At 42.7% G+C, this 25,276-nt stretch overlaps 1 protein-coding gene across 1 annotated transcript in view; it reads right to left on the minus strand.

Annotated features, from left to right (window-relative positions):
• Nucleotides 1-466: 466 nt before the first annotated feature.
• LHFPL2 (LHFPL tetraspan subfamily member 2) overlaps nt 467-25,276 on the minus strand; it is a 162,811-nt gene continuing 138,001 nt past the window's right edge. The window contains exon 5 of the mRNA XM_025389099.1: nt 467-4,434. Within this exon, the coding sequence (XP_025244884.1) occupies nt 4,178-4,434 (257 nt within the window). The 3' untranslated portion in view covers nt 467-4,177. The remainder of the gene's footprint in view (nt 4,435-25,276) is intronic.

A 25,276-nucleotide genomic window follows, 5' to 3' on the forward strand; every position in this document is an offset into this window, starting at 1 on the left:
ATGAGGCTTTTTATGGCCAGGATTACCTTCAGGAAACATGGATGTGGAATGACACCATATCATTGGCTTTTATTTTTAGGGTTGTTGTTGGAAGAGGAGGATGTGTCTTTCAGTTAACTTTTCCCTGTTGTCATTGTTACATATTTATGTTTGAAAATTCCTTTTTAATGGAGCATTTTCATATTTCATAGCTTTACTTTATAATACTTGAGATGTTTTTTCCTATTTATAATTGTGTTGATGCTTCTTCAAGGAAGAAATACGTACTTGACATTAAAGATAACACAGATAGGGACATATATGTTACTAGTGAATGGAATAGTTTAAAATATCTGAATATCTTTTTTCCATTCATCAATATTACATGTAAGCTAGTTAAAATAAATGTTGACTGATTTATAGGTATTTTCTTGATCAGATTATACACATCATATTGAAGCCAGTATACTCAGACTTGAAAGCATAAGAATGAATTTGCAAAATCTGGTTTAATTAAGATCTGGGGAGGGGAGCACATTGTGAAAATACATATGCACAGGAACCGAATCAATGCTAGACAAACAATGTATTAGTTTACAATATAATAGGATAACTACAAGTTTGAAGGCTCAAATTGAGTCCATCAGCTGTAAATACAACTTTATATTTGGCTCAAGTGGCTGTTGAATATCAAATGGTGCTGAGTTCCTCCAAAGCACCTAATGACCCCCTCAGCCTTGGAAGGAGTTTCACCACAGTCTCGGAAGAAATCCCAGTCGTGCCTTTAACTCTTGGCCCTTGGGAGTCATTGCAACCCCAATACAAATGCCGGCCAGGGATTTCCAGTGGCCACAAGTTATTGCACAGAGAGGTCTGTTCTAAGCCAGACTCTTACAGCTAAGGAGGTGTGAGATTAGCCCTTAAATAGTGGTCTAGCATTAGCATGGTCTATAAAAGCATGTTAAGAAATAGCTCCTCAGTGATTATGTACCAGCTACTAGTTATCTTACTAAGAGAAAAGGCAACATGGCAGCTTCACATTTCACATGAAAGACTAGCATTAACTGGGCCTGGCTTGCTGGCTTAACCTTGACATATGCTAGTGATTATTTTAGACCCAGGAGAAAATGATTTCATACCAGTCTTTTCTTCACATAAGATTTGTGTAGCATTAAAATTATAGGTTACTGAATAAGCCATGAAGGCAAAAATGTGGAACTCTCCTTTGCCAAAACAGAAACATTCCTGTTTTGACTCCTGTCCAGTTTCCAAAACAACAAAACATACATACACCTTTGTTATTGCACATCTTTCACACGAACTTGTGTATGTATAATATACATATATATTTTTAAATATGCTACACATAAAAAAAGACTATGGCACTTTACAGAATATATGTTTAACAAAGATCATTACACCACAGATGTTTGAAAACTATAAAAAACCCTTACACAATTAATGCAACATTGTTTGAATTATCAGCACACAGGTTTAAAAAATCCACAGAATCCAAGGCAAATATTTCTGCCTCAGAGTACACTGAGAAGCGCAGCCCATCCCATCCTGTCATGAGACTTTCTTTAAGCACAAATTCAGGCAAAATAAATAAGACTATCCTGGTAGTAATAATGGTCCTATTTATTAGAAAAATAAGTGTGGGCCAACAATCTATTTTTAACATTTCTTACTAGCATATTCCTCATACCCAGTGGTTTTTAAACAGCTGTGTGGAAGAGTATGGTTTAGACTTGCATGATATTAGATGGTCCTTTCACCCCAAGCCTGGCTAATGAATTCAAGGTTTAAAAGTCCCAACATTACCTTTTTACTATTTACTCAGTGTTTAGGTAGTTTTTAGTGGTTTGGGGTTTTGTGTGTGTGCATACCTGTGCTTTTGTCTTCTGTGTGTTCAAATTAATAACATAAACACTGTCAAGTGACTTTATTATGGCCAAGAAGTCACACTCCCTTGTGACTGTTTCCAGGTTGATCTAGAGGTACACTGCCGCCTTAGCCAAAGAGCAGGTGATGGACATGCTCGGAGGATCCTCTGAGCTTAGGACTTAACTTGTAAGGACACTGAGATTGTAAACCTACTGTCAGAAAATGGTTTCTCTATCCCAGAAAGAAAAAAGAAAGTGAGTCTTCTGATAAGTTTATGGAAAAATTTTGTGTTTTCCATCAAGATTTGTCTGATGAATGGGATTGCTTTTAATGAAAATTATTGCCAAGGTTTGAGACTTGGTTAGAACATTATAAATGTACACACAGAGACAGGAGCTTTGTCCAGTGGCTCCTCCAGCCTCTTTCTGGGTGGTGTTAGAGATATGGTTAATGTTTTGGCTGCTATGAAGATACCCGTTTTTTTTCTTCACCAAAATCACAGGATTTATATCTTGCTCACTTTGAATTTTGGTTCAGGAATGGGAAACTCATTAAGGCCTAACAAACACCTCCCACCCCTTTTGCCCTTAGCCCTTATCTGTGAGATAAGATGGTTTCTCATATAGGCCCAAAACCAGAATGCAGTAAAACTTTAGTTGTCCCATTCCATCTCTGTATAATTATCTGTTCTGCACCACCATATGGTGCTTTAGACTCAGACAGCTTTAACATGATTCACTTGGGGCAAGGTTGCAAAATCTGAACCAGGGTTGTATAGCTGGTAGCACTTAACACACAATACCTTGTCCACAGAAGGTACTTTTTCAAAACAAAGTCCTCAAGCGAGCAGATTAATGAACCCAAAGACCTACACTTTTTCCCCTTCCAGAAATCTCTTAAAGTGCTAAGGAGTGTTTCTGTATCATGATACAATTTTGAAGCTCCCATAATGTCAGAGTAGCTTGTTTCTGCGATGCCCTGGTCATTCTGAGATACTGTCTTCCTGAATCAGTGATATTGGTAATTAGGAGAGTAGGTTAAAAGCCCCTGAATCCTTATTCATAGTGGTATTTGATTCTTTTTGTAAACAGGTGTAGGCAGTGCTGTGACCTTGATCTAGCTCCTCTTTTTGAATTAACTTTGTCCTCTGTACTTTCCTGGAATTAATTAAAGTCTCAGCTGCAGTTCTTCAGTTGCAGCAATTTAATGTTATCTCAGTCTGCTTTCAGGATCAACACCAGTAACTACAAAAACTTAACTCCCACAACTAGCTTCTTTTTGTTGTAGAATGCCATTCTGCTACTGTCGGGATTGGAAATAGAGCTGACTACAGCATGGTCACCAAACAGGGAGGAAAGGGCTCCCCCCAAGTGCCGAGATTCTGGCAAGTCCTCCCAGTGAACATCTGAATGAGCCGCAGCTGGCTTGGAGACCTCAGTCCCTGGAAGGAGGAAACAGAGTGAGGTTTCCTTTTGGCAGTCAAAGCACAATCCTAACCTTAGGAGAAAAACATGTGATCTCCAGAAGAGGACACTGGGCCAGAACTGGTGCTAGCCTGGCTGCTGGGAAGAGGAAAAAAAAATGTCTTCACTAGCAAGATTTCGTATTTATTTTTGTTCTCATATGATTGTATAGGTCCTTATTGTTTCTTTACTCAAATTTCTAAAATCTCTGGAGTGACAGTTCAGTTGATCCACCTTACCCTAGGATTCAGCCTAGAATAAGTTCCACAGCATGACTCCACACCACCCCTGCTGACCCCTTTGGTCAGCTAAGCAAAAGACAGTATCTTGCTGTGCCCTTTAGCAAACACATCCTGTCCCCAGTAAAATTTATAGTTTTTTGTTCGTCTCCAACTGAGATGGCCTTGAAAGAACAGAGGAAAACAAAAAATCCAACCCAAAACCCCATTCTGAGGCAGAGATGCTCACACACAAGCAGCGTTGGAGCAGAAGCAGCCTGCAAATCTGGCGGATGGTCTCTTCCTTTACCAGAGAAACTGCTGCCCTAATGATTTACATTATTATCCTTCATTGAACCTGGGGGAGATGGAGTCTGACAGAACTTGGTAACTCCAGGTCAGGGATTATATACTATTTTCATGTTCCATTCCTTATGTCCACTGCAGACCGCACGTCCAGTAACTTTGCGTAGCTGGATGTGGCCTCTCACTGGTCCTGTTTAAGCCTCGGGCTGTGGAACGTGGCTTTGGTAGGTAAAGGTTGGTTCTCCACTTGACTCAAATGATGAAACTGTGAACTGTTTCACAAGATTACTCAAGGGAGAAAATGGCATTAATGTCTTTTCCAAACTAAAGGAGGCAGATCAGGTTTTTCCCCTCTTCAATTTCTTCCTGTACTTTGTCACTGGAGGTTGCAATTTCTGCTTGTGCGGAGAAGACAGCACAGATGAAAGTGAGGACTGTGCCCCCGATGGCAGTATAAAAGGCCCAGCCCAAGGAGCAGTCTCCAGGTTTGTAGGCAGATGCATAATGTCCACAGTAGTCTATGGCCTTCTGGCAACCCCAGCCAGCAGGGTAGAGTATCAAACCAAGGATAAGGAATAGACCTGCAGAACAAACGAGAAAACAGGTTAGAAAATCCCCATGGTGCTACACTGTCCAGATCTGATGTAATTGTTACTTGATTTGCTTGCTTTGGGCAAGGGCATCTATTCTGCAACAGAAAGTGTTGGGACTGTTTCATGCAACTAATGTGACCTGATCAAGAAATAACACATTATTAGAAATATTTTCAGCCACTTTTTTACATGTTGGAATGTGAATCCACTAAAAATTTCTCTTCTAGAAAAGCAAATTGTTACTTTTCTTCTTAAGACAGAGTCTCAATCTGTTGCCCAGGCAGGAGTGCAGTGGTGCAACTGTAGCTCACTGCACTTGAACTCCTGGGTTCAAGCTATCCTCCTGCCTCAGCCTCCCAAGTAGCTGGGATTACAGGCACCCACCACCACACCTGGCTAAGTTTTCGTTTAAGTAGAGATGAGGTCTTGCTATGTTGCCTAGGCTGGTCTCAAACTCCTAAGCTCAAGTGATCCTCCCACCTCGGCCTCCACCATTCGTGGCCAACTTGTTACTATGTATTCCCACAGGGCTTTTGGTGCACTGAGCATTTCTCTTTTGGTCTAAGGCAGATGTTGGCAAACTAAGGCCCTCAAGCCAAATGTAGGTTTACAAGTAAAGTTTTATTGGAACACAGCTGCAGCCATTTTTGGATGCCTACGACTGCTTTGCTATGGTCTGCAAAACCTAAAATATTTACTGTCTTTCTGCAGAAAGCGTTCGCCAACTCCTGGTATAAGCAAAATTCACACAGAACCACCTGATGTCAGCCTGATTAAATGCAAGAGCAAGGGCCAAGAGGGAGACCAGGTCTTTACCTGATTTGTTACAAATTGCAAACTTTGTAAGGACTTTCTGTCTGTGTACTTTTAAGAGAGTAGACACTAATAAGCTTTACTTCCATTCTGCTGACCCTACTACCTTGTAATTTTAAACACCTATTTTCCTGTTCTTCACAGCATTACTGCTCACTATATAACCAGAATGCATCACTAGAGTTATTTTTCATGCCTAGTCCCACCAGAGCTAGGACTACGGTGAGGCACAAAAAGAGTCGCTTGCTGACCCTCAGGTATCAGCCCTGTGCCTACAGTGGGTGCCTCGCCCTGGCTGCCAGTCACAAGACAACAGCTCCTCCCAAAAAAGCCAGAGGCCTGAAATGACAAAAGCAGCCTAGGCCCCCCAGATTTTACTCAGCAAAACTTTAAAACTTTCTTGGTAACAAATCTTTAGGCCAGGTGCAGTGGCTCACGGCTGTAATCCCAGCACTATGGGAGGCTGAGGTGGGTGGATCACGAGGTCAAGAGAGTGAGACCATCCTGGTCAACATGGTGAAACCCTGTCTCCACTAAAAATACAAAAATTAGCTGGGTGTGGTGGCATGCCTGTAGTCCCAGCTACTCGGAAGGCTGAGGCAAGAGAAGCGCTTGAACCTGGGAGGTGGAGGTTGCAGTGAGCTGAGATCGTCTAGCCTGGCAAAAGAGTGAGACTCCGTCTCAAAAAAAAAAAGAAAAAAAATATATATTTATATATGTATTTATATTTATATATAGATACATTTTAAAGGCCTTTATTTCACCTGCAAGATACTGCAAGAGGAGGAAGAGGGCTTTATCCTATGTGGAGGGGAAAAATGTTTTCTCTGGAAAATTCAACCTATGTAATCAAGAATGCTTGATTACAAAGTTCCCACTTTTTAGATACCTGGGAATATCAATTCTACACTTATTAATGTTGACTCTGAGTTCTGTTTCTTTACCTACCTTGACTGAAATTCTCTGGGTTTATCCCACCAAAGCTTCTAAGTCATTTACAGCAACTTCCCCACAAAGAAAACATGACTGACTTTATGGCAGTATGAGGCTTGAAGGAAGACTGGGGACAGTGTGTCAACCCACACATCACAACTTTGATAGTGGTCTTCATCCTATGATGGTGTCCAGCTTGGCATGTCACTACCAGGGCATTTGGGATCTCAGTGTCCCCACCCCATCACATTGTTCTTCTCAGATGGCCTCAAGGGACTTTGTAGCAGGGGTGGAGTAGAGGGAATCCATTCAGATGCTGTCTGAAGAGGGGTGATTCACAAGGAAGTCTTTCTAACCCCATGGCCCCCTCTACAGATCTGAGTGGTGGGAACCCAAGAGGCAATGAGTTGTAGCAAGGAAATGTGATTGGTGCTGGGAAGATGAAGTGAAGCTGGAGAGAGGCTGTAAGAAATGACCAGCAGCCAGTGCAGACTCTTGGTCCTCCAGAATATGGAAGGTCCTGAACCAGCAACAAAAGGGTAGAAATCAAGCAGCAGAAAAGACCCCATAGTCTAGTGCAAGGGCAGGAGGCTAGAACACAAACCAGAAATATGGTGGACCACAGCAGAGACTCACAAAATTAAGAGGTGATTCTGTTAATAGTTACGAGCTCTGACTTTAGAGTTTGAATCCAGGCTCTGCCCTCTTTGGGCTGAGTGAGTGACGTATGATTCTTCACCTGTAGAATGGACTAATCCATCACTTATAGGTGGCTGTGAATCGTGAAGTCTGTTCTACCATTGTAACAAAACTGGAAACAGACGAGCAGCCTGAACACAGGTCACGCCCTTGGCAGGCCCCTCCCACACAGAAGCAGACCAGCTTTTGTTAAGGGCATATTTTGAGAAGTATAATGATTTGGGGAGAGAAGAGACCCCCAGGCTACACTTTAGTACTCTTGAAAAAATATTCTCCATCTGAACAGAAGTTTATTCAGCTGAGATCTAAAATGATTTAACCAATTCTTAAATATTTCTAAGGCCTATAATAAACCCTAATTACTCTTGTCTGCATCCCACTTTGTTCCCTATGAAGTACCCCACTAGGTATGATGGGGACGTTAATAGTTTTCTTCCTCCAGGTCCTAAGGTGCCACTCTGGTGTACCGTCCCTGGGCCTTCTGTACAATGTCCCCCAGCCCAGCATGCAAAGGTGTTTTTGGGTGTGCTGCAGCCTCTGCCCTAAAGCTCGGAGTGTAGGCCTGAGGTGGAGCAGCATTAGCTGCTCTTTCCTTTAAAAGATCAAGTGTTCATATGTTTTGTTCCAATTCAACATTAACTGCATGTTTCATTTGTATTATATGTGGCTAAAATGTAAAATGAATGCATTTTATTTTTTATTATACTTTAAGTTCTAGGGTACATGTGCACAACGTGCAGGTATGTTACATATGTATACATGTGCCATATTGGTGTGCTGCGCCCATTAACTCATCATTTACATTACGTATATCTCCTAATGCTATCCCTCTCCCCCGCCCCCCACAATAGGACCTGGTGTGTGATGATTCCCTTCCTATGTCCAAGTGATCTCATTGTTCAATTCCCACCTATGAGTGAGAACATGCGGTGTTTAGTTTTCTGTTCTTGCGATAGTTTGGTGAGAATGATGGTTTCCAGCTGCATCCGTGTCCCTACAAAAGACACGAACTCATCATTTTTATGGCTGCATAGTATTCCATGGTGTATATGTGTCACATTTTCTTAATCCAGTCTGTCACTGATGGACATTTGGGTTGATTCCAAGTCTTTGCTATTGTGAATAGTGCTGCAATAAACATACGTGTGCATGTGTCTTTACAGCAGCATGACTTATAATCCTTTGGGTATATCCCCAGTAGTGGGATGGCTGGGTCAAATGTTATTTCTAGTTCTAGATCCTTGAGGAATCGCCACACTGTTTTCCACAATAGTTGAACTAGTTTACAGTCCCACCAACAGTGTAAAAGTGTTCCTATTTCTCCACATCCTCTCCAGCACCTGTTGTTTCCTGATTTTTTAATGATTGCCATTCTAACTGGTGTGAGATGGTATCTCATTGTGGTTTTGATTTGCATTTCTCTGATGGCCAGTGATGATGAGCATTTTTTCATGTGTCTGCTCTCTTCTTTTGAGCAGTGTCTGTTCATATCCTTTGCCCACTTTTTGATGGGGTTATTTTTCTCTTGTAAATTTGTTTGAGTTCTTTATAGGTTCTGGATATTAGCCCTTTGTCAGATGAGTAGATTGCAAAACTTTTCTCCCATTCTGTAGGTTGCCTGTTCACTCTGATGGTAGTTTCTTTTGCTGTGCACAACCTCTTTAATTAGATCCCATTTATCAATTTTGGCTTTTGTTGCCATTGCTTTTGATGTTTTAGACATGAAGTCCTTGCCCATGCCTATATCCTGAATGGTATTACCTAGGTTTTCTTCTAGGGTTTTTATGGTTTTAGGTCTAACATTTAAGTCTCGAATGCATCTTGAATTAATTTTCATATAGGGAGTAAGGAAAGGATCCAGTTTCAGCCTTCTACTTATGGCTAGTCAATTTTCACAGCACCATTTATTAAATAGGGAATCCTTTCCCCATTTCTTGTTTTTGTCAGGTTTGTCAAAGATAAGATGGCTGTAGATGTGTGGTATTATTTCTGAGGACTCTGTTCTGTTCCATTGGTCTATATCTCTGTTTTGGTACCAGTACCATGCCGTTTTGGTTACTGTAGCCTTGTAGTACAGTTTGAAGTCAGGTAGCGTGATGCCTCCAGCTTTGTTCTTTTGACTTAGGATTGTCTTGGAGATGCGGGCTCTTTTTTGGTTCCATATGAACTTTAAAGCAGTTTTTTCCACTTCTGTGAAGAAACTCATTGGTAGCTTGATGGGGATGGCATTGAATCTATAAATTACCTTGGGCAGTATGGCCATTTTCACGATATTGATTCTTCCTATCCATGAGCATGGTATGTTCTTCCATTTGTTTGTGTCCTCTTTTATTTCACTGAGCAGTGGTTTGTAGTTCTCCTTGAAGAGGTCCTTCACATCCCTTGTAAGTTGGATTCCTAGGTGTTTTATTCTCTTTGAAGCAATGTGAATGGGAGTTCATTCATGATTTGGCTCTCTGTTTGTCTGTTACTGGTGTATAAGAATGCTTGTGATGTTTGCACATGGATTTTGTATCCTGAGACTTTGCTGAAGTTGCTTTATCAGCTTAAGGAGATTTTGGGCTGAGACAATGGGGTTTTCTAAATATACAATCATGTCATCTGCAAACAGCAACAATTTGACTTCCTCTTTTCCTGAATACCCTTTCTTTCTTTCTCTTGCCCGATTGTCCTGGCCAGAACCTCCAACACTATGTTGAACAGGAGTGGTGACAGAGGGCATCCCTGTCTTGTGCCAGTTTTCAAAGGCAATGCTTCCAGTTTTTGCCCATTCAGTGTGATACTGGCTGTGGGTCTGTCATAAATAGCTCTTATTATTTTGAGATATGTTCCATCAATACCGAATTTATTGAGAGTTTTTAGCATGAAGGGCTGTTGAATTTTGTCAAAGGCCTTTTCTGCATCTATTGAGATAATCATGTGGTTTTTGTCTTTGGTTCTGTTTATATGCTGCATTACGTTTATTGATTTGCATATGTTGAACCAGCCTTGCATCCCAGGGATGAATCCAACTTGATCATGGTGGATAAGCTTTTTGATGTGCTGCTGGATCCGGTTTGCCAGTATTTTATTGAGGATTTTTGCATCGATGTTCATCAGGGATATTGGTCTAAAATTCTCTTTTTTTGTTGTGTCTCTGTCAGGCTTTGGTATCAGGATGATGTTGGCCTCGTAAAATGAGTTAGGGAGGATTCCCTCTTTTTCTATTGATTGGAATAGTTTCAGAAGGAATGGTACCAGCTCCTCCTTGTACCTCTCGTAGAATTCAGCTGTGAATCCGTCTGGTCCTGGACTTTCTTTGGTTGGTAGGCTATTAACTATTGCCTCAATTTCAGAGCCTGCTATTGGTCTATTCAGGGATTCAACTTCTTCCTGGTTTAGTCTTGGGAGAGTGTAAGGGTCCAGGAAATTATCCATTTCTTCTAGGTTTTCCAGTTTATTTGCATAGAGGTGTTTATAGTATTCTCTGATGGTAGTTTGTATTTCTGTGGGGTCGGTGGTGATATCCCCTTTATCATTTTTTTATTGCGTCTATTTGATTCTTCTCTCTTATTAGTCTTGCTAGTGGTCTATCAATTTTGTTGATCTTTTCAAAAAACCAGCTCCTGGATTCATTGATTTTTTTTTTTGGAGGGTTTTTTGTGTCTCTATCTCCTTCAGTTCTGCTCTGATCTTAGTTATTTCTTGCCGTCTGCTAGCTTTTGAATGTGTTTGCTCTTACTTCTCTAGTTCTTTTAATTGTGATTTTAGAGTGTCAATTTTAGATCTTTCTTGCTTTCTCTAGTGGGCATTTAGTGCTATAAATTTCCCTCTACACACTGCTTTAAATGTGTCCCAGAGATTCTGGTATGTTGTATCGTTGTTCTCATTGGTTTCAAAGAACATCTTTATTTCTGCCTTCATTTCGTTATGTACCCAGTAGTCATTCAGGAGCAGGTTGTGCAGTTTCCATGTAGTTGAGCAATTTTGATTGAGTTTCTTAGTCCTGAGTCCTAGTTTGATTGCACTGTGGTCTGAGAGACAGTTTGTTATAATTTCTGTTCTTTTACATTTGCTGAGGAGTGCTTTACTTCCAACTATGTGGTCAATTTTGGAATAAGTGTGATGTGGTGCTGAGAAGAATGTATATTCTGTTGATTTGGGGTGGAGAGTTCTGTAGATGTCTATTAGGTCCACTTGGTGCAGAGCTGAGTTCAATTCCTGGATATCCTTGTTAACTTTGTCTTGTTGATCTGTCTAATGTTGACAGTGGGGTGTTAAAGTCTCCCATTATTATTGTATGGGAGTCTAAGTCTCTTTGTAAGTCTCTAAGTACTTGCTTTATGGATCTGGGTGCTCCTGTATTGGGTCCATATATATATTTAGGATAGTTAGCTCTTCCTGATGAATTGATCCCTTTACCATTATGTAATGGCCTTCTTTGTCTCTCTTGATCTTTGATGGTTTAAAGTCTGTTTTATCAGAGACTAGGATTGCAACCCCTGCCTTTTTTTGTTTTCCATTTGCTTGGTAGATCTTCCTGTATCCCTTTATTTTGAGCCTATGTGTGTCTCTGCATGTGAGGTGGGTCTCCTGAATACAGCAAACTGATGAGTCTTGACTCTTTATCCAATTTGCCAGTCTGTGTCTTTTAACTGGACCATTTAGTCCATTGACATTTAGGGTTAATATTGTTATGTGTGAACTTGATCCTGTCATTATGATATTAACTGGTTATTTTGCTCACTAGTTGATGCAGTTTCTTCCTAGCATCGATTGACTTTACATTTTGACATGTTTTTGCAATGGCTGGTACCTGTTGTTCCTTTCCATGTTTAGTGCTTCCTTCAGGATCTCCTGTAGGGCAGGCCTGGTGGTGACAAAATCTCTAAGCATTTGCTTGTCTGTAAAGGATTTTATTTCTCCTTCACTTATGAAACTTAGTTTGGCTGGATATGAAATTCTGGGTTGAAAATTCTTTTCTTTAACAATGTTGAATATTGACTCCCACTCTCTTCTGGCTTGTAGAGTTTCTGCCGAGAGATCTGCTGTTAGTCTGATGGGCTTCCCTTTGTGTGTAACCCGACCTTTCTCTCTGGCTGCCCTTAAGATTTTTTCCTTCATTTCAACTTTGGTGAATCTGACAATTATGTGTCTTGAAGTTGCTCTTCTTGAGGAGTATCTTTGTGGCTTTCTCTGTATTTCCTGAATTTGAATGTTGGCCTGCCTTACTAGGATGGGGAAGTTCTCCTGGATGATATCCTGCAGGCGTGTTTTCCAACTTGGTTCCATTTTCCCCGTCACTTTCAGGCACACCAATCAGACGTAGATTTGATCTTTTCACATAGTCCCGCATTTCTTGGAGGCTTTGTTCATTTCTTTTTACTCCTTTTTCTCTACTCGCTTCATTTCATTCATTTGATCTTCAATCGCTGATACTGTTTCTTCTACTTGATCGAGTTGGTTACTGAAGCTTGTGCATTTGTCACGTTGTTCTCGTGTTATGGTTTTCATCTCTATCAGTTCTTTTAAGATCTTCTCTGCATTGATTATTCTAGTTATCCATCCATTCTTTTTTTCAAGGTTTTTTGTTTCTTTGTGCTGGGTACATAATTCCTCCTTTAGCTCTGAGAAGTTTGATTGACTGAAGCCTTCTTCTCTCAACTCATCAAAGTCATTCTCCATCCAGGTTTGTTCTGTTGCTGGTGATGAACTGCATTCCTTTGGAGGGGGAGATGCACTCTGATTTTTTGAATTTCCAGATTTTCCCCCATCTTTGTGGTTTTATCTGCCTTTGGTCTTTGATGATGGTGACGTACTGATGGGGTTTTGGTGTGGGTGTCCTTTCTGTTTGTTAGTTTTCCTTCTAACAGTCAGGACCCTCAGCTGTAGGTCTGTTGGAGTTTGCTTGAGGTCCACTCCAGACCGTTTGCCTGGGTGTCAGCAGCAGAGGCTGCAGAAGATAGAATATTGCTGAACAGCTAGTGTTGCTGTCCGATTCTTGCTCTGGAAGCTTCGTCTCAGGGGTGTACCCTGCCATGTGAGGTGTGAGATATCAGTCTGCACCTAGTGGGGGATGTCTCCCAGTTAGGCTACTCAGGGGTCAGGGACCCACTTGAGCAGGCAGTCTGTCCGTTCTCAGATCTCAACCTCCGTGTTGGGAGATCCACTGCTCTCTTCAAAGCTGTCCGACAGCGGCATTTACCTCTGCCGAGGTTTCTGCTGCTTTTTGTTTAGCTATGCCCTGTCCCCAGAGGAGGAGTCTACAGAGGCAGGCCGGCCTCCTTGAGCTGTGGTGGGCTCTACCCAATTCGAGCTTCCTGGCAGCTTTGTTACCTACTTAAGCCACAGCAATGGTGGACGCCCCTCCCCCAGCCTCACTGCCACCTTGCAGTTAGATCTCAGACTGCTGTGCTAGCAATGAGGGAGGCTCTGTGGGCATGCGACCCTCTGGGCCAGATGTGGGATATAATCTCCTAGTGTGCTGTTTGCTAAGACCCTTGGTAAAGTGCAGTATTAGGGTGGGAATTACCCGATTTTCCAGGTGTTGTGTGTCTCAATTTCCTTTGGCTAGGAAAAGGAATTCCCTTCCCCCTTGCGCTTCCCAGGTGAGGCAATGCCTCACCCTGCTTCAGGTCTCGCTGGTCGGGCTGTACCCACGGACCAGCGCCAACTGTCCGACACGCCCCAGTGAGATGAACCCGGTACCTCAGTTGAAAATGCAGAAATCGCCCGTCTTCTGTGTCGCTCATGCTGGGAGCTGGAGGCTGGAGCTGTTTCTATTTGGCCATCTTGGGTGTGCCCCCGCATTTTAATATATTAGGGACAGAAGACAAAGCATGGAGTTTGCTGTCACATACCGGCTCACCTTGTGCCAGGCTCTGGCTAGTTGTAGGGTGTTAGAAATACCTTAATTTGGCTGTCTTGGGTTCTCTGGGGAAGCAGGCAAGTTTTACATCACTTAATACAATCCTTATTTTTGATAGCATCAGCCTTCTTTCCACGGCATGCTGAGCTCAACCAGGAGTATTCATCGCCTTGAGGTGCTCCCTTTTCTAATTCCTCAGGTGTGACTGCTGAGGGGCTTCAGGCCATCTTCAAATCTTGTGGCTGCTCCTGGCTCAGTATGTGAATAAAGACAGCAGGGAGACTATTGCTATTGTTTAAATCACATAAGGGTGCCATGCTTGTGAGCCTATGGAAAGGCTCAGCTTGACTATTTATAAGTCCACAGGAAAGTCCATGTGAGAGAGTAATACAAAGCGGGTGAGGTATATCTGCCCCGTGGGTGTGAAGTGCCAACCACACACTGCGACCTGGGCAGCCAGTCCTGACAGGTGCAAGAGCACCTTAGCCCAGGGCTCCATGGAGCAGTGGAGGAAGTTGCCACTATCCACTCTGCCCTGACTGGTGGGCCTCTGCTCCCAGCGCCCATCACAGCTGTTATTGACATAACTAAGACCATGGAATAGGGTTTGAATCCAGGCTCTGCCCTCTATGATTCCTCACCTGTAAAATGGACTAGTGTCTAAGAGAAAATTGGACCTTCAGGTAAGCAAAAATAATTTTTTTTTTAAATCACATCATTTCTTTGGGTATGTAGATAAAACCTCTTCTACCAAAGGAGTCCCAGCAAGATCAGTGACTCAGGTGTCCCTCTGTGGTGAATGCCACATGTAGTCCTCCCCAAACGAGGTCCACAGTGGGAAGCAAACCAGCCTGGCCCTGGTTCTCCACTGCTCTCAGGCCGAAAGCAGCTTCTGAGCTGAGCCTCAGCAGGAGTTCCTGGGCCCTGACAAGCATCCCTCAGGCACAGACTTCATCCTAGCAGTCACAAGAAACTGTCAGTAGTTGATAATGTTTACCTACAAGAATTGTCATTACATACAACTCAACCTACTATTTGATGATTATCCATCTCCATCCTAGACTTTATGCTCCATGAGGGCAGGGATTTTTGTGTATTTAGTTTACTGCTCTAATGTCTGTGTTTAGAATAATGCTGGGCACACAGTAAGCCCTTAATAAAAATTGACAGTGTAATTTGCTTTGTAATAAAATATTTCTAAACCACAGTGCCCATGGAGGAAATCAGTAAAATAACTGAGATACCAGTCAATAAGAATGAAATGTGTCAGCAAGAAAGAAAATGGAGACCTTGGGTGGTTGATGTATCCTGTTCTAGGCCTGTGAGCCCCGGGGTTTAAAAGCAGTCTTGTGCCCTGAATTCCAAATGGGCTTGATGATACTAATAAAACAATTAAAATCAATAATTTCTTCATTGGGCGTATCAGACTAAGGCAAGAGAATACAGTAACAGATACGAAGTTTGCTGGAGACTTGGAATGGTTTTTCTGGTACTCAATTTGGAGTACACTCAGGGACTATCAACTTGGTCATAGGTTACGTTCAGAGGCCAAATGGAAGGTAAAGGATGATTTGGACTGGGTTTCACATGACAGCTGAGCCAGAAAATGGTCCGTCTGCTCTCCCTTTGCAGCTATTAAAAAAGCAGTTCCTGAAGTGAAGCCACCCTCTCTGGTAGTCTCTGGGGCCCTGCCATCACCTTGCCCCACTGCACTGTTGTTTTGGGGGTGTGTTTGTGTGTTGTGTGAAGGGCAATGGAAAAAGGAAGGGACTAGGGCTGTGGGCATTTGTTTTCTTCTGCCTGGCATCTCTACCTGATTCAAGACTGGGTCGCAGCAAGCACAGCTAGGAGGAAGAAGAAATGTGGGGAGAATGACACTGGCCAGCCACCAAAGACAACACAGCCACCATGGAAAGAAGCCATAAGTCACCTGGAGGGGTGGTCACCTCTGCCATGGCTCAACTTGACAGAATGGTGCCCTAGAAGGTAACAATTTTCATAACCTTAAAAGACATCCTCAGCCCCGTGTTCTAACAGCCTCATTGTACCAAGGGTTTAGAAGACATTAGCATCTGCAGGCAATGGGCGGGTCACATGATTCAACCTTATCTGTAGAGGAAAAAAATGAAAAGCTGATGGTCGGTCACTTGGACAGCCCAACAGGTGCCACCTCCAGCTGGAGACAGAGCCTTGACAACCTCACCAGTGGTCATAGTACTGCATTGGGATAGCTGGTGCTGGCCCTCCCAATCCGCTGGGCACCAGCCATCTCAACGCAGCACCTGCCACACCCCTCCTGCCATTTTCATATTTTCCTCACAGAAGTTTTATCTACCTGTGCAGGAATCTTCAGAGTTTCTTTGGGGAATCTAAACATGTGGTTTGCATTTAACACAAATAATCGGACTGGGGATCTGTGAGGGCAGAGGCTACATTTTATCACTGTGTTCCCAATGCAAACGCAGGAAACATACCAGGAAAAGCCAAGTCACAGTCCTGATTTCCTAGCAACATTTTGCACTGACTGTGATCAGACCAGTCACAAATTTATGTCTTAGGTAAAATTTTAAAATACTGCCCTGGAATCAAATAATGGGATATCAAATACTTCTAATGAAATCCCGTAAGTGGGAAGAAAAGCATTTCCATAGTCCTGCCAGTCCCCCAGTCTGGGGAAGGCTGGATATTGCCGAACACAGTGAGTATTTCACTGGGTCTGAAGGCGACCACATCAGTCTTTCACAGTGAGGGATGCTAGGAATGGAGGAGCCAAGTCTGAACCACAGCTTTTCAGTTGGTGAAGAAGTGGGACAAGGCTCCATGGTTGTTTCACAGCCTTCCCCTGGCTACCCTCCACATCAGTCATGATTGCTACCCTCCTTCACTACCTGCTGGCCAATGGATGGGACTCAAGGTTTCTTGTCTTTTTGGGTCACCAACCATCTGTACAGAAAAAGGCCATTTCTCCTGCCTGAAAAGTGAGCACTACAGGCTGGCTCTTGTTCCATAGAGTAACTGTCTGAAGAAGCGAGTCTTTAGACACCACACTCGCACTTCCCCGTCACACAGGCTTAGCAGACTAAATATTAAAGACTAGACCTCAGCTTGCAAAGGAAATTCTAAGAACAGAAACAAAAGAAGGTCACCTGTTACCACTACCAGCCATCTGTGGAGAAGCCACCACTGAGAGAGCCAACACTCAGCACCTTTACTAAGTCGAAATCAAACAGATATTCCACAGCTATGAAATATCTGAACGTCTCCAGAGACAGTTCACAGCAGACAATTGACAGCAGATGTAAAGTACCTCTGATCAACATGGGCCCCACTTAGGAAGTTCCCGAGCGTGTCCACGGAGTGCATGCCATTTGCTTGCCTTCACAGAGCATTTATGGGTGGCCACGGCTGGGTTATAGGAGTGGAATGCTGTAGGGTTTCAGAGGCTGGTGACAGTCAACAATCTGGTCACACTACACACATCACCCTTCCTCGGACAGGGGCCTGTTATTCACAGTGACCCCTTGGACGCTCACGTATCTGGGCATACTCTCCCTCATTCCAGTGCAAATGTTGCCTCCACGGGAAATGTTTGTCACCACTTCCTGCCACATGGTTGTTCTCGTTGTGTTCCCACCTCCTACGGATGTCCCTCTTGAGCTCTTTCTCACTTTTAAAAATTTATTCAATAGCTGTTTACTGAGGGCATTACTCTCAACCCTGATGATACAACAGTATCGTAGTGGGACTCAGACTCTTGAAGCAGAAAAGCTTTGGTATCTCCCATGCCCAGCGCACTTTGTGACACTTTTTAGGAACTTGGTTATAGGTTAGAGGTTAATTAGAATTGATACTAATTCTAATGAGACATCACAACTTTGCCTTAACATTCAATGATAAACCTGCTAGGTGTATCACACAGCTAGGTCAAGAGTTCATATTCTGTCTTTCAAATAGCCAGCCACTGGCCCATTTAGGAACACAGCAGAAGACTATCTAACTATTAAACATCAGTTTCTCTTATAACATTTTCCTGAAAAAAATAAAAAACAAATCCCTCTAGTGTTTAGTGTTGGTCTGCCCTGTGACTCAGAGAGCTGGGGAATCTAGCTAAGTCTGAGCCGCAGCCTTCGCTGACCCAGCACAGCTCACTACAGCATGATGCCCAAGGGCTGGCCGGCCACTAAGTTGCTTCCTGTATTCCATCTGACACAGCTTAGACAGCATTCCAGGCTCTTCAGGGGCACAGCTTCATGAAGTACTGATGGTACTAGAAGAAAGGCAAACTGACAGGATAGTTATTCTTATATGAATTTAAGATAATCAGCCAGTGCTCTGCCTCCCGATGGGAAGCCTCACTGGCTTTTCCTTCTTGGTGTTCTTTCCTGTTCCCTCTTTACCTTTCCAGTCTAAACACGAGGGTGCCCAGGGTTCACTCCTTCCTCCTCCTCCTCCCTATCTGCATTCCCCTCCTGATCGCAGTTGGCCCCATGGCTTTAAGTACTACCCCAAGCTGAGTTTTCATTTGCAGTTTTGAACTCCAGATGTGCATATCCAGCTGCCTGCTTGGCCTCCACTGGGATGTCTAGCAAGGCACTTGAAAATTATGTGCAAACCAGGACTCTTGATTTTCATTCCGCACTCAAAACGTGTTCTTCACCTTGTCCACCTCATCTCAGCAAATGAGAGTTCAATTCTTAGACATGTGCAGGTGGGAAACCTTGCTATCATCTTTGACTCCTTTCTCAGAAATCCCACGTTACTCCATCGGCAAGCCTGTGGGCCTTCATTCTAGCTGTTCCCTTTGCCTGGAATGCTTTCTCCTATACCCATATGGCTAACTCCTCTGTCTCCTTCAAGGCTGTGGTTAAATCTCCTCTTCTCAATAAATCCTATTCTAACTCTCTTCAACATTCCCTCTCACTATTCCAGCACACCCCGGCCTCTCTTACCCGGGCTACACCTTCTCCCGGCTCCTCTACCCTATTGCACACCACCTTTTACCATACTATATAGTTTACTTACTTTGTTTATTGTCTGCCCCCACTAGCTTGAATGTAAACTGCATGAGGACAGGGAACTTTGTGCAGTTTGTTCTTTGTGTCCCAACTGCCTAGAACAAGGTCTGACATGTAACAAGTGCTTAGTAAATATTCACTGATTGAATGGATGAATGAAAAGATAAGGTGATGTGATTATATTACATTTTTAAACAAAGCCATTGTAGAAAGTTCTTGACAAGTTTTTGAAATGGCTGGAGGAAAAGCTTCATTTTGCACTTCTGGCCAACAGAACGCCAGCCACACAGTTACTACTGGAACACATGTGCAGACCAAACCACAGGACTGGTCTTTTGCATAACTGCCTGCACTGAAAACCTTCCTGGCTACAGAAAATAGCTGGTTGTTAGGAAATCACATAGAAAAAAGTAGTCACTTGATTAAATGTAATACACTTTCAGGTATCTAGAGACCAGCCTGAGTCTAGGCTCAGATCTCTGAAATTGTTTCCAGCCTGGCCTGGCTGTAGCATGGACAGCTGCCAAGACAGGCCGTGGCTGACCTGTGAGAGCCAGCCAGGCACTGGCCGGGAGAGGAGCAGCACACGGGAGAAGGACGGGAAAGGACAGGTGAGAAGACAAAAGATATGGGGGGGAATGAGGTGATCCACGGCCACTTGTGAAAGAGGCAGGGTGGTACTTAGAAGCAGTGTGAGCCTGGAGAACGGAAAACACCACTGTGAAGGTACCAGCACTGTGGGCAGAGGATGCAGAACTGTTCTGCAGCCCAGGAAAACGCCCACTCCTCTTGGCTGCATCGCAGATCAACCTCTGAGGGTGGGGGATGAGTTTTCCTGTTCCCAGTAGATGTTTAGAAGTCAGGCCATCTGTCTCAATCAAGTGTACAACAACTGGGACTGAATGATAAGCAACATCGCTGTGTGTGGTTAACCCTCATCTGTGTGCTTCCCTCTCTTTTCTGTCTACGTTTTTAATCTTTCCCCAAGTCATCTTCCATGCTGATAGTCGGAAGTCATTCTGGCAGCCCCTAACAGCTATTTGTAGGCCACCAACTGTTGTTAAGTGGAGACATTTTCTCTTTTACAATATCCCAAGGCAAACTGTCAGTCTGAAGGCTGTGCTTTGAGGAGGGCTCATGTATCAGACCACATCCAGTTCCCTCGCCACTGAATTTGCCATTAAGATATACTCTTCCAAAGACCACAGTGTGAGCCTGCAGATTTCCCATGTGCAGGGACTCTGGAGACACTGCAGTACTGATCCTCACTCACCAAGACAAGAGACACCCTACTTCAGAAGAAACAGACATACATGATACAATTCAGAATGAATTTCATGGGTAAAAATAATAAAAAGTGGATAACTATCTGGAAAACTATCCAGTAAAAAAACACCAGAAGTCTCACTGTGACACAGATGCACTTGTCCCATTATAAAAAGCACTGGTTCCAAGACAGGCTGCAGGCCTGAACTGCGATTCCACTGGAAACGCGCTGACAGTGGTAAGGAGTGTTCCTATTCCTCAGTTTCTATGACTCCAGCCCTATCCCCAGCTACACTCAGTGCCTCTTACGCAGTCCCCTACACATATGGCAGTGTCGACCAGCTTTACATGCCATTTCTGATGCCCATTTCCTTTCTAAGCATCACTTCTTTGGAAGAACCTTCTGGAAAGGTCTTCTATAATAAAAATGATAGATTCCAAGTAAAGATGAAATGGAGGTGAAACTATAAACACCTTCCCCCAAATTTATAATATACATTCACAATGGATACTTAAACTCTTGTTGGAAGTTCGTAAAGGTGATTAGAACCCTTTAATAATCATGAAGATAATTTACACTAACAATGGCAGCATTTCATCCTTGTTGAGCACTCTGTGCTAGACATTGGTTAAGCACTTTAACTCATGCAGTCCCGATAGCAATCCTATGAGGTTGATATTATTGTCATTTGACAGATGAGGAAACTGAGGCACAGAAGGGCTAAGTAGGGTTACACAGTTAACGGCAGGACAGGGAACTCAAAATTAGAGAATGTGGCTCCAGAGTCCACTTCCTGAGCCTTATCCTAGACTGCTGTTTTACTGCAGACCAGAGGCTAACTTCCAAGACAAAAACATTTCTCCAACTGAAGAGGGGAGACTGATATGCACTCAAAAGCTGACTTAGTTATATCTACGAGGATGAGAGAGCAGGTGATAAGGAACCATTATCAAGTGAGAAACCACAGGAGTGCCGTAAGGGGTTATGGAGGTGGGAAGACTGCACCAAAACAAAGGTTGCCTAATGTCAAGCAGGTTGACTTGCTAATCCTATTGCAAAACAACAGCAAGATAAAGAAATTCCATCTCCACTATCTCTTCCATTTGATCTGAGTGTCACCAACCTTACCGAAGCATTAGATGCCACTTTGGAATGGCTGCCCTTGGTCCAACTAACTTCTAGAAGGAAGCCTAGTGAACAGGTCAGAACAATTTAAGGCTCACTATGATGTGAACCTTGTACAGAATGTGGAACACCTGTGTGAGCAGAAAACTGCAAACAGCAACAAACCCACTGGACCAGAAGGGGAAAAAAAGATCTAAGCAGTATAATCAACTGACAACTTTAGTTTTTGCTCAGATGTTGTATGCTTGGGAATCATCTGAAATTACAGATCCACTCAGAAAAATAATGCCATCCACAAAATGATCCATAAAAAAACACATCCAAGAAAGCCATCTGTAGCCAATTAGACAAAATCGAGCAATGAGCATCTCAGTCCCAAATCCCTCCTCCAGTAGCTCAGGCCACTGTTCAGCCATCTCGCCTCCTCCAAGCAGCCTTTCTCAGTTCACAGAGCTGATGATCTTTGTCTTGCCTGACTGCCTCCTCACCCCTGAATCCTTGCACCACTATCTGTGAGATCCAGGGGGTGTTAGTTACACCCATGGCATTGAGGGATCTGCTTATTCCTATGTCTGCGTGCAGGGGAAGCTGCTCGTAATCTCAGGCATCTGGCTCTCGTGAAAGCTTGCTTAGAACAACTGTAAACACCAGAGGGTTGGGGGGAAGCAAGATCTCTTCCTTCCACCCAGGAAGAGTTCTGGTTCTGTACCCTACAAGCCCAAATGAAATTAGCAAAGGTATTCAAGCCTGCTTGTCTTCCTCAGATACCAGATGGGCTGCTATCTTCAGTACCAAAACTTCAATTAGCCACTCAGAGTCTGGGGCACTAAACAGTATTTCTAAATAAAAGTAATACAACAAAGTAGGAGTTATAACATGAATCATGTATTTCTGCCCAATCGTGACCACTTTTGGTTAATCTGTACCTTTGCCCATTCAGGTTTTTCAATGAAAACTTGTTCAAAGCCCAAGTAGAATTTGATTTCAGTGATGACCAGTTCTGAAGTGATTCTTCAAATGATGGCTCATCAGTTATTTATGCCATAACTGTCTAGGAGGGCTGTGGGTCTATGTCAGAATTGAGACTTAATGGCAATTGTTAAATCCAAACGCCTGTAAATTTACAGCTGGGGCTAGAAGAGACTAATGAGCGGTTCCACAGATACGTGCCTCTGTCAGCGAACATGCATTTACTGAGCATCTACTATGCACGAAGTGGGTTCCACTCTGAACACCAGAGGTAGAACTGAAAAGACACATTGCACCCTTGTGGGGCTTCCTTATATTCTGAAACAGTGGCTTTTACACTTCCTGGATTTGACAGTCCAGAAAAACTGTTGGGAGGTCAACATTTTTTATTTTGCTAATAAGGACACTGAAGATAGCCTTTATTGTCTCCTCTTATCATTTCATAAAAGAATATTTTAATATAAGAAGGGTGAAGGATGTAATCGGAAAATAAAGGGCAGTTCTTTGAAGCGAATACATTCAGCTTGATGAAATGTTACTACACTTACCAAACTTCCTTGATTTTGCTGTGAAATGGTAGAAGCCTTAGCACAGAGTGGACCAGCACTCGTTCAAAGGAAGCAACTTCTGGCTGAGGGCCCTTCTGCGGGGTAAGAGATGGGGGAGTGCAGAGGGTACCTGTGTTAAGATGTGGACACCTTTCTAAGAAGCCTATTTATTTACTGTGCAAGTATCAAGATACAGGGTAAGGAGGCTCTGAGTCTCTTTGGAGTCTAGGTCCAAACTTGTTTTTGTTGCATCTCATTTTGTGTTTTAAGTTTTAAGAGACGAGGTCTCACTATGTTGTCCAGGCTAGTATGCAGTGGCTATTCACAGGTGTGATCATATTGCGCTACAGTCCCAAACTCAAGTGATCCTCCTGCCCGAGTAGCTAGGACCACAGGCATGAGCCTACGTGGCTTACTCCATCTCATTTTAAAGTTTCAAGAGTTGTGGACAAGCTAAACCAGCTTAATGTCGACATTTAGTAACTCATTTAGTTCCACGGGCCAGATCAGGAACAGGAAATCAAAGGGTTTCCTGGCAATAAAAGGGTTTTTGTGAATGACTACAGCATCTTTGAGAGCAGATATCTACATGTTATTTTAGTACATGATCAATAATATTAGAAGCTTTAACCAGTAAGATTTTCAGAGACAAGCAAGAGAAAAAGGGAAGGAACTGGTTATTTTCAAGTTGTCAATTAAAAACAAAGAAGCTTGCATTAATGCTTTTGCTGTTTCCCCAGAGAAATCTAGTAAGATATCCATTTTCTACTAAAAATACTCCCATGATATTATAGTTGGCAAGAAAAACACTCTCCGGGTGGGGAGAAGATGACAGATGAACATAAATAGAATTCTTTAGAAGACAATCACAGCACAGTTGTCATAAAAAGATCTTACAACCAAGGTCCCCAAAGGAAGTTTCTGTTACAATTACTTGAAATTAATGGCCATCAATTAAAAATTGTCTGATGCCCTTAGGATACGTGGAGAAACAATCTAGAAGAAAGATGCAGTTTCTCCATTGTTGAAGCCTCCCTCTTTCTCAGCAATAATTCCTGTTTAAAAGCAAATTACTTCCGCCAGCAGTTTTTAAAGCCTTAACTCTAGAACTGTTGAAATACATCTCAACAAACTCATCTAGCCAGATGATTCCTTCCCGTCAGTTAGTGATGAAGCCTTCCTTCACATTCCGGGTGAGAAGCTGTTTGTTAACTGGCTTATATGCAACTGGAAGAACTTTATGAAATACATTCTCCATAAGTTATTCATCAGACAGGCAGGATTACGAAAGAGCTCCTGCTTGACTATAACCAAAATACACTGATAATTCAAAACAAGTTACTAAAATAAATAAGCTGCAAAATGTAATGTGTAACAGAGTAAAAGGCACTTTGAAAAAACATAGTTACTAAGGTATGGAATTTCTAGGACAAGTAAATTTCTTGCCCGTTGAGGTCTTTGGGTGCAGATAATGTTAAATAATTCCTACTACAACAAACCAGGCGCTGTCTTTTCAACACCAGATCCCTGAACTTGGCCTCTGTCACTCTGAACACACAGCCACTCTGCATTTTGAGTTGAAATTACTTAAGAGTTGTGGACATGTATTTGTACTGATTCTTAAAGCATTTTAATATTGGCTTCACTTTCTCCGTATGTGTAGTTTTAATCTGTACTGCTGGCTGTCTTTAAAAGAAAAAAGTTGCTGGCCATTTAATAAAGCTACTGGGAAGACCATCTACAATAAATGAGCTCATAAATGTGGCTGACTGTGCTGTAGGACAGTTCTTCATAGCAGATGCAAATTACTTTTGAAGTGGCTTTATAGCTTAAAAGAATACCACCTTTGCATTAAGCCCCTAAAACAGAGTGCCGGAACTGCTCATGTAAATATTCAGAGCCATGCTTAAATGATTACCTGTTAATGTCATTTGAACCTAGATCATCCATGGCTCTGTGATAATTTATGTCTACAATTAAGTAGTTGCCATGGCAAACCACTTTCACATTTTATTTGCATATCAACTGCTGTATCCGAATTTTAAGAGAGTTTGCAATTTACTTCCAGACTTTCCAACTCATTCTTTAAAAACAGGTCCCCATCTTGGCCAGGTGCAGTGGCTCATGCCTGTAATCCCAGCACTTTGAGAGGCTGAGGCAGGTGGATCACCTGAGGTCAGGAGTTCGAGACCAGCCTGGCCAACATGGTGAAATCCCATCTCTACTAAAAATACCAAAAATTAGCCAGGTATTGTGGCAGGTGCCTATAAGCCCAGCTTCTGAGGAGGCTGAGACAGGAGAATCACTTGAACCTGGGAGGCAGAGGTTGCAGTGAGCCAAAATCAAGCCATTGCACTCCAGCCTGGGCAATAAGAGTGAAACTCCGTCTCAAAAAATACCAAAACAACAACAAAAAAACAAACAAAAAACAAAAACAACAACAAAAAACCAGTTCCTGTCTCTAGATTTACTAAATTAATACCTGCTTGGCCCACTTGCTTTTCAGCAGTCATTTTTTAATTTAATGATATGGTTGAATTCTTCATTCCCTTTATATATTATTTAGTTTATATTTCTTTTGCTTCTCTATGGTACAGTTTATGAAATGATGACT

The sequence above is a fragment of the Theropithecus gelada genome, chromosome 6 (assembly GCF_003255815.1).
Source record: "Theropithecus gelada isolate Dixy chromosome 6, Tgel_1.0, whole genome shotgun sequence".
NCBI classification, from domain to species: domain Eukaryota; kingdom Metazoa; phylum Chordata; class Mammalia; order Primates; family Cercopithecidae; genus Theropithecus; species Theropithecus gelada.